This window comes from Zonotrichia albicollis, chromosome 6 (assembly GCF_047830755.1).
Source record: "Zonotrichia albicollis isolate bZonAlb1 chromosome 6, bZonAlb1.hap1, whole genome shotgun sequence".
Taxonomy (NCBI): Eukaryota; Metazoa; Chordata; class Aves; order Passeriformes; family Passerellidae; genus Zonotrichia; species Zonotrichia albicollis.
The window spans coordinates 31316648-31329209 of record NC_133824.1 but is presented as its reverse complement, the minus strand read 5'-3'; the positions used below and the strand labels follow the sequence as shown (position 1 = coordinate 31329209).

Genomic DNA, 12562 nt, shown 5'->3' with positions numbered 1-12562 from the left:
GCAATAAAATTACTTTAATTTCTTAAAACAAGTAAGACCTATCTGCACATACTAGCTATATGCTGCTCAAGGAGACAAACCAACTTCCAAGGACTGTGGAAAAGCCAGCAAGAAAAGCTTTGTCTTCCCTTCTTCAGAATAGTCAGTGTTCTCAGTTTCCCAAGAGACAAACCTGCTCAGCAGCTTCTCCCAATGATAAGTAGTGCTCCTTTGGTTTACAGTTGTTGCCATCTACATAAATACAAAGAGGATGCAAAATGCTACCCACAGTGAGTGGTGGCATTATGTTTTTGTCTTCCTCAGATATGAGCTATTACTGCTTGTGTTCACTAGCAATACAATGTTCCAGTATGGTGGATATCACTGACAACACTTACTCCAAAACAAAGATTTATCTTAGTTGAAGGTCAGCCTTGTACCTAAGCCAGTATTAACAAATCCAGCTGTGAGAAAAAAAAGAGCTCATTACAGACCACCATGGCTGAGACATTGTTTGCTATCACTAATTTTCCTCCAACTCAAAACTTTTAACAGCTGCTACTGGAATACTACAGAGGAAAAATGCTCAATACAAGACTACTGGTTCTACAGAACATGCTGAATATCTAACAGAAACTACCAGAATTTTTGAGAAATTTTTTTTCACTACTCAAAAACACTTAATCATAACACAGCATATTTTAAGTGTATTTAGCATATATTTCTTTTATGGTTTTGAGAATTCTTCCCAAACAAAAAAACTATTTAATTCCCCCCCCCCCCTCAATTTAATATTAAAAAGGAAAATAGTCTAAAGTGAAGCATGGACATGTCAGGTAACCATCAATTTTAATTTTTTCAAGAACTCTTTTGCAAGAAAATTTTCAATCTTGAGATTTCCTAGTTGCTAAAATAAAGTTAGAAATGTTTTCTACAGAGTAACTCCAGTTCTCAGTTCACTGATATCTTATCACAATATATGATTGTGTATGCCATATGACACCTATGATACAGGGAGCTGCTGAAAGTAGTCTTGTAAATATCAGTTTATCAGACTCCAGCAAGTCTGTCTAATCACTGAGGCCAGTGAACAAGTGTGCATGGTACTGAGATTCACTAATGAAAATGTGAAATAATTAACAGAGGATGAAACTCTGGGTTCTCATATACATCTCCATAAGTAATATTTAAGGCTCAAACACTGACAGGTGTCATTATCAAGATTACAAACTGTCTTTCCAATAGCTTTTTTTTTCCTTGTGTTCACATGTCCATTGCTTTTTTAGTTACATCTGCTGAGTTCAATTCACTGGACCTGCTGCAAGCTTGGGAATGAACATCTACCATATCTACAGCTCTGGCAGCACAGTCACCTATAGCAATCAAAAATATCCAGGAAATAATCATCTGAGAAGGTTTGTAACTATGCTAAGGTTGAACCCAATAACTGTCTCAACCTTTCTTTTTACACTATTGTTTCAAGAATGAGGCAGCAGTTACACGTCCTTTTTTCATTCTTAAGGATCCATGACAGACAAGTAGGGGAATGGGATGCACACAACTGTGCAAGTTATTGGCTTGCAGGTTCAATAATAATCCTGTGGAGCTGCAGTGGTGGCAGAAGGATTGTACAGAGATTGCTTCTGCTTTGACTCCCGCAGGAGCATCTGGGATGCAGGAAGGTGTATCAACAGGATTCAGGAACATCAGCAGATATTACTGTACAATATTCTTTTGATTATTTGGGGTTTGTATAGCCTCTTAAATTGGGAATGAGTTTCCATTCCTCACTAGAGCCACTGGAGAAGCACAAACTTTAATAGGTACTATTACAGAGAGTTAGATTATGGCACACAGCCTAAGAATATATAACTAAGAAAAATCTCTTAGCTCTTCAAAGACAGTCCCTGCCCTCAACAAGCAAGCACTTCGTACAATTTCATGATGAGTACAGGACTAGGAGCACCATTAAGGCTTAGTGGCAATTTTTCTGTCATATTTTAACACCATCTCCAAGCTGAAAAAGTAAACTCAAGCAGAGGCAACACCCACTCTTCCAAAAATGAAGTTAAAGATGTGAGATTTCAAGGTAGCTCACTCTGTTCCTGCCAACAGTTTCAATGAACTCTTAGGGAAGCTGAAAAGCTTCGTATGAATTCAGCAAATCATCACTCCTAAAGGAATTCTCACAGAAACTGAGAAACATACAATCACCTGTTCTGATCACACTGCATGATTACTGACCTTACAATGCAGTTTAATCCAAACACTATGGACTGCTGTGACCTGGCAAATTATTGTTTGTGGATTTATGATGTGTTTCATAGAAGCTATGTATTTATGGACAGAGAGGGCTGCCAGTACTGAATTAAACAAGGGTGACAGATTGCATACAAGCATTTCAGAGTGTATACCTCATGCTCCTTCACAGGATACAATATTCTGAGAATAATCCTGACCAGAAGTTCAGCTATGCACTCTGATTTTCAGTATATTTAAAGGCTACACATTTCGCAAGTGCTGTAGTAAATGCCTGCATGACAGAAAGCAAGTTCCTATCCAGTCAGGGTCAGCATTTTCCACAAGGTACAGAATTATGCTTATGACACTGAAACCAAGAGCTCCATTTATCACCACATTTGTACTAATAAGTGACACCAGCATGCTCAATCACACAAAGAGCCATACTACCTCAATCTCAGCAGAGCCATAAGCACTCAAAATACCCACATAGTACAGGAGCAATCCCAACACCAAGCCATCAGTGTCAGCTCATTTTGCTCGTAGGTCAATACCAACGTGAGACTGCCACTGCAAATGCCCCAACATAGCTCTGCTTTCTAAAGAGTCATCTTAAAGCACCCAAAAATCCTACCTGCACCATCACCGCTTTTAGGCCTTTTAGACTCTGCTTTTGTACTTGGCATTATATTAATTACAGTATATAATCTTAAACTGAAGTCTGTCAATTGACTGCTCACTGAGTCAGGAATTCATTTTGTTAACGAGCAGCAAAACACAAAACTCCAAAACAAAGTCCAAGAAAGGCAACTGTGAGGGAGGGCAATCAAAAATATATATTTATACATCTTGTGAAAAATTATTAATGAAATTGAACAAGTTTGGGACAAATAACTTCAAATTCCCTTCAGAGAACTGTTGTCATTATATTGCAAAGGTTCCATATTGTTGTCTCCTTAGTGCAAGAGTTTCATACCTCCTTGATGTTTCTCATAGTCAGCTCCTCTAAGCACCGACTCTTTCTTCTTCTCAGAGTAACCAACTGACTCCAGTTGCCCCAACCAACCAATCCACTCTTTTATAACACTCTTCTTTATTGGCTACAACTGTGGCCTGTTAAAGTCAGGCCTGCTCCTAATCTTTAGTAATTAGCCCAGCTGCAACTCCTTAGCGGTAAGATTACTTTCTATGCTATCTTTATTTACTTATATTCTGTCCCCCTAGAGAGAATCACATATTTTACAACTCTGCTCCTTTTCACCATTCCTACTCTACTCACTAAAGACAATTTTTTTTTAAAATCCCCTACCACAAGCAGAACCAGAAGGAAATACATCATGTAAATACTCTTCTCCATTATACTCAAAAGCAATCTTTTCCCCCTTTCAGAACAGAAGCTGGAGGAATCTAAAGCTCAGAGTCATGGATTCAGCAGCAGCTTACTATCTCAGTTGACACTACACTTTGGAAATAATTCTGAAATCTGCAGCTTTAGCTACTATTTTCTCTGTGCATTTTCAAGTGAAAATGGTATTTATTTCCTGATCTAAACCTTCATATTCCCATTCTTGATTCTAAACACTTCATTCCAGTTTCTCCTTTCTAACAATATTCTTCATTTACATTCTGGATTTAAGCCTAGAATCTTGCTTCTTCCACTGTAAGAAACTGCCACATTCCTCCTAAAGCCTCTCCTTAAGAGCACTGAAGGTCAGACTTGCTTCTTTCTATGCAAATCCCCAACTACCAGCATAAATCACATGTCCTCTGTCCTGCCTAACAGTGACTTTCAGACCTGGTATTCTATGTAGGCACAAGTCCAATAAAGCAATTAAGCAGAGGAAAATTTGTGGCAGCCTAGGCTTCATACCTCCACATCTGTGATTTCACTTGTAAGCTTCCCAGCCTTTTTCATACAGTATCAAATATATGTCAAGTGATAATCATAAAGATTAGATGCACCCTTAAAGGATGACAAGATTCAGTGTTTCTTTCTGTGTGAAGAAATAAGTGAAGAAATCCCCAAACACAGGACAGTTTGTTAAGCGCTTTGGGATGCTGAAGTACCCCAGTGAAGGCATTGGCTATTTGTGTATCAGGTTTAAACAGTACTTATTTCAAATCCACGAGACTAAAACCCACAGTTTCCTGCACATTAGCTACTTTGCCCCTTCCTAACACCACAAAATCAAAACCCCAGCCCTTCTCATCCCAACTTCACCTTCTCCAAACGCATGAGAGATGATACATGCTATGACTGGGCTGAATGTTCACAGATGCCAACGGGTTTGTCAGACCCAGTAACAATGAAACTGACCTTCATCAGGCTTTCCTAAAATGACATCATTAATGACACTGTTAATTTGGGATCTCTCCTCTATCCAGTCACTGTTATAAAGTTTCTCAGAACTTATATTGGATATTTCATGTTTAAACAAATTAAATTGTTCCATCTTCCATATCTGAAAATGGCTTGTGGCTCACAATGCCCTTTCTGCTTTTTACAAAATTACATAAGGTCTCAATTTCAACAGAAAAAAAAGGGGCTGTTGTTTAAAGAAAAATAAAAATTAAACAACCAACCACTGGGTAGGTAGTTCAACATGAAAACAACCCTTTCCAGGGAGCTGAGGACCAACAGATACTTCACCTGAAGCACATACCCACCCAACCATCACCTTATTCTCTGCTGCTCAGACACTGGGAACAAGTTTACAACTATCACTGTACTTTTGTCAGGCAGTTTGCAGCTGCACCTTTTACTTCGGCAACGAATTTTCAGCACTTTAAGGAATTAAGACTTTAAATTAAAGTTTTCTAAATGCAATAGAAACATTCCATTGAATCTGCACACGCACACCTTTGGGATTTCCAATGTCAGTTGGATTTTTCCTGCGGTGGGAATAAAATTGATGAGCAACCATAAATTTTTGGGTTTTTTTTGCTTTCCTCTCTGTTTAAGAAAGCCTCTTGATGGATGCTTTGCTTTTAATTTTGCAAAACAAAGTTCACTTATAATGAGAGCTTCTGTGCCAGGTTTCAACCCAAGGGGAATTTCAGTTGCAGTTATAAATCCCCTGGAACGCTAAAGGAAAGTACAGAAATAGAAGTGCTGAGGATGACAGTAGTGTAAAATTGTAGAACTTTGTTCAAAGTACTCTGTAACAAAGAATAGAAAAATTGCTTAGATTACTTGCTCTTTTCTGAGTTTGGACAAACACATTAGGGAGGCTACGATTTTAACACTTAATTTTGTCTTGACAACAGGACAGGTAGAGAGAGGCAATGAGAGCAAGATTTCATGTTGCAAATGCCAAGTCAAGATTGAGTTCTATTCTCAGCAGAACAGTCAAATCCTATTTTTACAGCAATAAAACAACTTTGTACTGTCAGTAATCCAAATCAGGGTTTGTTTGGCATAAATAAATTTTCAAGACTACTAATGACACCACGGTCTATTCTCCATTCAGCAAGCTAGCAAACACTGATGGTTTACACTTTCCATGTTCATATTTTGTACAGGATGGATAGCACCATTTATACAACAAACAGCCAGTACAGTCTGCTCAGTGGTAGACGAGACAGTTCTGGATTTTGAATTAATTATTGTATTGAATTTTGTCTCAATCGATCATTTATTTTCCATCTGGATTTCACCTACTAAATCAATGTTAGCACAGAAAGAATGTAAGAGTGGTTTTCAAAATCTAAACCAAGCAAATCACATTTCATTTGATCATGTACTGACCTGGCCCAAAGAGAATAACTAACATACTACACTATATTATACTATCCTATATTATAACTATACTATAAAATACTATAAATGGACTTTTCCAGTTTGGTCTCTGACAGACGGATTTAGTGATTAATGCCAGTTTTTAGTCTGCCTGAATAAATGAGATAATGCACTCTACAGAAAGAATATTCTCCGTTTTCCTAACAAGAGGTGGAAGTATCACTCTAGGGAGCTACAGACAGCATGAGAAATTTGTCTGAAAAATGAGAAGTCCTTTGCCTAATAATTTAGGCATATATGACAAAGGTCATTAAGATCTTCTCAACCATGCTAGAGACTTATAATGTAATAACCTTTTCACTATCCTCAGTAGGGTCACAATAAATAAAACAACAAGAACAACAACAATAACAAAAACCTCATGGAAAGATGCATTAAGCAGAATTCTATAACTGTGGTTTTATATGACTCAATTTCCATGCATTTATTTCCTTAAAAGTGCACTAGTACTGTTTTACCTTTAACGAACTGAAATTTAAGTAATTTTCGAGAGCTTTCACAGTTAGAACATCAGAATTTTTACTATAAGACTTGAATTCAAAGTACATAAGCATATATACAGCTTGAAAAAGATGAGCATTCTCCCCCAAAAGAGTCACAAGAGACATCACTGCAAGACTTTGAAACAAAAGTCATCTTGCCAAAAATCTTAATTTCCTTTTTAAAAATTCGACTACAAAAAAAGCTGCAAATCCATTTGAAGTTAAAAAGTTGTTTCAAAACATTCAAAAGTAATTTTATATGCTAGAAATTGAGAATAAATATAAAATACTTTATTCAGGACAGAACTCACTCCTGGTCCTTATTTCATTAGGTATTTCAAAATGCATTTTCTGCATTTGGTAATTAGCTAGGAGATTGCATTATGATTTATTTATCACACAACTTTTAAATTTATTTTGTTGATGGCTAGGTAGTTCAATATTTCCTTCCTTACAAATGAGTTTTGAACTCACATCAGAGCTTTTCAAGATCAGTATTGCTTGTCATCCTATGCAGTTGTTGTAGTGCTTTAAAGAAGAAATGTTTCAGATGAAATATTTACTAACTCTACAGAACAAAAGCTACATCTTCTGGTACGTTTAAGCCCTGCAATTTCCCACCTAGCCTGCACAGTCAAAACTTGACTGCTAGAAGCACTGCCAGCAGTAACACCCCCTTTATCTCAGGCTCCATAGAAAGCTGGAGCCTTTTCTCCCAAGCTGAGCTTTTCTCCCAAACTCACTCCAAGAAGTAGTAAGAAAGGTCACAACTTGCTGCTTACAAGATTCCAACCAGAGTTACAACTCTCAGCAACCAAACACCCGTCAGATGGAAAAAACACTTGATCATTACGAACACAACCAAGAATTAATTCAGGAAGCAATAGCTTTTGGTAACTGCTGCCTTCTACTCTGAAGATCTGTGAGGTGCAAAGGTTCTCCCTCCAAAATGTTTTTAGAATGAATCAAAGCCCAAGAAATGCAGTAGACCTTGAGCAGCTCTGCAGACATATTAAGACTAAGATTTACCAGCACAAGCCACTTCTGTGACGCCTGCTAAGTTCAATCAGAACATTCTTTTGAAGAAACTTAAGAGCTCTACTATTTGTCCCATCTATGAAAGAATATACCTTTGCCCAGAACTTCTAAGGTATGCAACTCTTTCCCATCTCTCTGAAATTCAGCTGAAATTTGAAAAAGAAAACCACTACAAGGTTTGTAAGGCAGTTCAGCCATAAAGAAAAACAGATGTAACCAATCACAGGCAAATATTTCAATCAAAATTATCTACAGAATATGTACTCCATATTCTCTGTACCTTTATGCAATTTTTACTCTATCACTTACATTCATGCTCCTCCTCATTTCTAGACCACATTTAGGACTACATGCTAGGAAAACAAAATATTACTACAAACTTCATAGAAAGCAATAACTCTTGTCTCCTATTTTTATGAGCTGTTCCTTTCCCAAGCACTTTTCATTTCAACTATAAAGAAGCCTGCTAAACAAGATTGGACACATGTAAAAACAAAAAGATTACATATATATCATTTTGACAGAACAACCCACGACATCCTTAAGGAACAGAGCTGTCTGTAAACACAAGCATGAAAAATATTTACTTGAGCTTTCCATAAATTTGATACTGCATCTTCAAAATATCTTGCCTTATTCTGATCCCTAAAATTTATCTGTCAACACTCACTATCACAGGCAGTCAGCAAAAGAGAACTATAGGCAGTAAGTCCACATTCTTTCTCTTACATATAGCTTTAAGTTTCTCAAAGTTTATAAAATGTTACATTTATGACACTCGTCGTATCCCAAACTATATAACTTAACTGTGAGCTCATGCCAAAGCACCATAAGCTCTCATTCTACTTTGAACAATCCTTTCAATAAAGAGGGGACCAGCTACTTAAATCACATCCTAAGCTTAATTTCACAAACAAGAACTTCAATATGACCTGCCGCTCTCAATGCCTTTCATGTCTCTGATTTTGGATTTAGGTTGGGCCAGTGACAGCAGCAGTGTTAGAAGCAGTCACCACAGCAGAACCATACCAGGAACTATCCCAATGCCTCATTCACCCACTGAAGATATACCACGAAGAGGTTCTGTTAGCAAGGGCACAAGAACCTCATAATCTGAGCTGCTTGCCTCTCACTCCTGTCCTATAAAGCAGGACACGGGACTTTAACCAGTTTTGTACTTTGCATAGCCTGGAAGAGCACCAAGAAACCATCCTTCAGCACAGACACAGCTCAAAAGACATGGGAACAGAAATAAACTACACATAAAGACTATCCTGAATCCAGTCCAGCTTCAACACCAAGTTTTAAAGCATTGCTTTGCCATACTACTTTACTTCACTCTATCTTTTCAACAGGATACTTACTAAATGTTTTAAAAATAAACTACATGAGGCTTCAGTTTCCTCAGCAATGATCAGCAAGAGTAATGGATCCTGAAAGGATCACTTTTACAGCAGTAGAACATCCCCTGATGTTACCACTTACTTCCCTTTGCCTGCTTCTTCCCTTCCCTAAGCAGGCAGACCATTTTGATACTAGCACTAACCTGTTTTCTTTTGACTGCTCTGCCTTCTCAGCAACATGCTAACCAGCATCAATGAGCTCACCACCAAAACCAATGCTGCCAGAAACACACAAACTCAAACCTATTTCCCAGGATATAACAATAACTAGGGGAGAAATTGATGCAATGACTTTTGAAAAGCTTAGTTTTGATGTCTTCCCTGCAATGATCAAATCCTTAAACTTATTTGTTTTAAAGTCACACTGAACTACTCATGAGCAGGCCCATAAAAGGGATTCAGATCCAACTCACATCACACAGACACATCCTCCTTCCCCGCACTTCTCCTTTCCTCACCCTTTTAAAGGGGTGAAAATACTGCACATTTCAATGGGTTCCACTTGTTAAATGAAAAGATAATTATCCCCACCCGCAGCTTCAGAATTTAAATAATGCATCTGCAATGATCTTACCCAGAAGAAACTTGAAGCAACTCCTACAGCAAAAAGTGGCACACATGGAAAGAAATGTGCCCTGAAAGAAATTACCCACCCTGAGAAAAAAAGTGAACCCTTTTATAGTGAAAAGCTCTACACAGTGCTTATACCTGGACAATGATTGGTTAAAAACAAACAGATACCTTTCCCCCAAACACACTCATTTTCCTTGCAGTCAGAACATGATTCCACTCACATCTTGCTGTATTTTGGATGAGCTTGTCTTAAATAGCCATGAGCTTTCCCCACTCTAGTGGGGCAAAAAAGGAATTCAGCAGAAGTAATGGGCTTAGCAAGAATAAGCAGCTGTTTACTCTGAGTGCAATAAAACAGAAGCTGAAGGAAATCTTTTCAGTTTTGACCTCAAACTGGATGTACCGTTCATACAGCACTCTGAGGTTTCTGTTTTACAGTGTAAGTCAACAAATCACCCAAATCCATAGTGCTGTTTATCAATAACATTCTCAATACATATTTTTTATTATCCTACACTATTGGAACTAAGAAACACTCAGAGAGAAAGAAAAAAATACACATTTTACTGTCAGGCTTTGTACAAATGCACAACAAAATATACACTGCACAGAAGGACGCGGTCTTTTTACATATATTTATTGCATGTATGCAAAGGCTGCCCCTTTTCTTTCACCCACCAGTTGCGCAGATACCATGGTTAAGAGCCCCTAGTGCCCAGAGACAATTATTAAGCCCACTGATTGCCACACATGCACTTCCCAGAACCCAACACCTGCACAAGCTGATGAACTTCTAACACACACTTACTTGACTCAGAGGCTGGGAGGAAGGCCTGAGCCAAATCTCTCCATCGGGATTGATACAGACCTATTAGTTTCTGCCTCAAAGAGCTTACAACCTAGATAATACATTTTTTATTTTACTGCTAGACAAATTCAGGCAACAGGGAATGCCTGGCTGGCCTCAAGTTTCAGACTGATTAATGAGAGAAAACCCCTTTAAAAGTCACACATTTGAAAATTACAGAGATATGACAACATAAAGTGAAGAAAAACCAATACAACAGCATTACTGACTCCTAACCAACACAACAGAAGACACAACCTCACATCTGAGTGTTATATATTGCTACTTCTATAGTCCAGCCAGCCTCAGCACCCATACCAATAACCGACTCAGGACAGACACTCTCCATCCTAACATTTTTCCACAGCAAACTACGGAGAAAGGCGACGATTCCCGCCGGGCTCAGGGAAGGGCCTGCGGGGGCAGCGGCACAGGTGAGCACCGGGGCAGCCCAGCCGCACGGCGAGGCACGGGCCCCAGGCCGGGCAGCGAACGGCCCGCGAGGTGCTGCGGATGAGGGAAGAGGCCCGGGGACGGAGGGCAATTTCTCCGCGGAGACACCAGCCTGGAAGGGCAGCGGGGCAGGCAGCCTCCACCGGCTCCCACGCTATTCCCTTCCCGTCTCAGCGCCGTAGGACATGAGACGGGTTTTAATGGAGAGAACGGGGGATTCTTTCCAGGGAGACGGACCCAAGAAGCGACACCGCATCCCCCGCGAAGTTGGAAGCTTCTGGAAGTTGGGTACTTGGTTACGAGAGCGCACGGCCGCCGCCACCTCCCGCCACCGGTTACCGCCGGGCCCGGCCCCCGCCCCTCGCCACCCCGCGGCCCAGCCGAACCCCCCGCCCCGGGGACAGCGCCAGCATCACCTTCATGCCGCGTCTCCCGGAGCACCGCCCGGCGGGGATGCAGGGAGGACGGGCGGCCGGCGGCTGCGTGCCCGTCTCCCCCGGCGCTGGGGCTCCGGCTCCTCCTGCCCGATGTAAACACACACCGGCGGGCGGGGGGAGGCTGGGCCGGGGGGCAGCGCCATGGCAACCCGGCCGGAAGAGGAAGCGCGGGGGTCAGGGGCGCCATGTTGGCGGGGGGCTCGGGGCTCGCGGTGATGCTGCGGGGGGCTCGGAGCCGGCACCGCACAACGGAGCCAAGGCTCCGCGCAGCCCGCACCGAGGCATCCCCCAGGCAACACCGCTGCCTGACACGGCAGGTGAAGTGCTTCACCTGTGGGACAATTTCTTGGGAATGCAGCGAAGGGAGATGAATTGCCTCATCCTTAAGTCAAACATAGAAGCAGCAGCGTTGGTTTGTCCAAGATGAGGAGCCAGTTCTCCGAGCTCTGCCCTCACTGCAGGCTTGCTGGCATTCACAGAATCAAACAGAATCAATTAGGTTGGAAAAGATCTATGAGATCACTGAGTCTAACGTAAGTGCCCCATGGCAGCTAGACCATGCCACTAAATGCCACATCCAGGCTTAGCTCTAAGGACGGTGACTCCACCACCTCCCTTGTCAATACGTTCGGGTGTCTAACCACTCTAATTGTAAAGAAATTCCTTTTAATGTCCAACCTAAACCTCCCCTGCTCTAGCTTGAGTCTATATCCTCTCATCTTGTTGCTTGTTACCTGCGAGAAGGGACTGACCCCCAGCTGGCGGCAGCCTCTGGTCAGGGATTTGTAGAGAAAGGTCACCCTGAGCCTCCTTTTCTCCAGGCCAAACATCCCCATGGCCCTCAGCCGCTCCTCGCAGGACACCCACTCCAGGCCCCTCACAGCTGGACAAGGATCCCAGTCACCAGCTGGGTGCCCGGGAGGGCCTGGGGCTCCTGAGCCCTCTCCTCCCCTATGCTCAGCACACGGAGCATGGCTCTGGCCCGCAGGATGGGGGCTGTGCCCGTGCTGCTGCTTCACACGAGGGAGAACAGTTTGGTGGCAAAGATAAAAGAGTCAGGACATCATCTTTGGCGTCTAAAGTTTTATTTCTCGTGTATTGCTTTAAAACTTCACTGCACACCACCACACACATGGGTAGAAGCATGTTCTGCTAGCAGATGGTTTGGTGCAATGAGGGAAGCCAGACAAAGCAAAACAAAAAGAAGAGTGGTTTAAAGCTATGATTCCTGAAATAGGGAGAGAAAACTACATTAAGTGAATGACAATGATTAAGAGTTCATTTTTCTCTGATTTAATATTATTCTACAT

At 41.2% G+C, this 12562-nt stretch overlaps 1 protein-coding gene across 2 annotated transcripts in view; it reads right to left on the bottom strand.

Moving 5' to 3' along the window:
* LOC102062874 (transmembrane protein 263) overlaps positions 1-11623 on the bottom strand; it is a 202515-nt gene extending 190892 nt beyond the window's left edge. Inside the window, exon 1 of one of the 2 annotated variants that reach the window (XM_074543036.1) lies at positions 11232-11623. In XM_074543036.1, coding sequence (XP_074399137.1) covers positions 11232-11439 — 208 coding nt within the window. In that variant the 5' untranslated portion in view covers positions 11440-11623. The remainder of the gene's footprint in view (positions 1-11231) is intronic. The other variant, XM_005480032.4, reaches the window with a different exon arrangement.
* Positions 11624-12562: the final 939 nt, after the last annotated feature.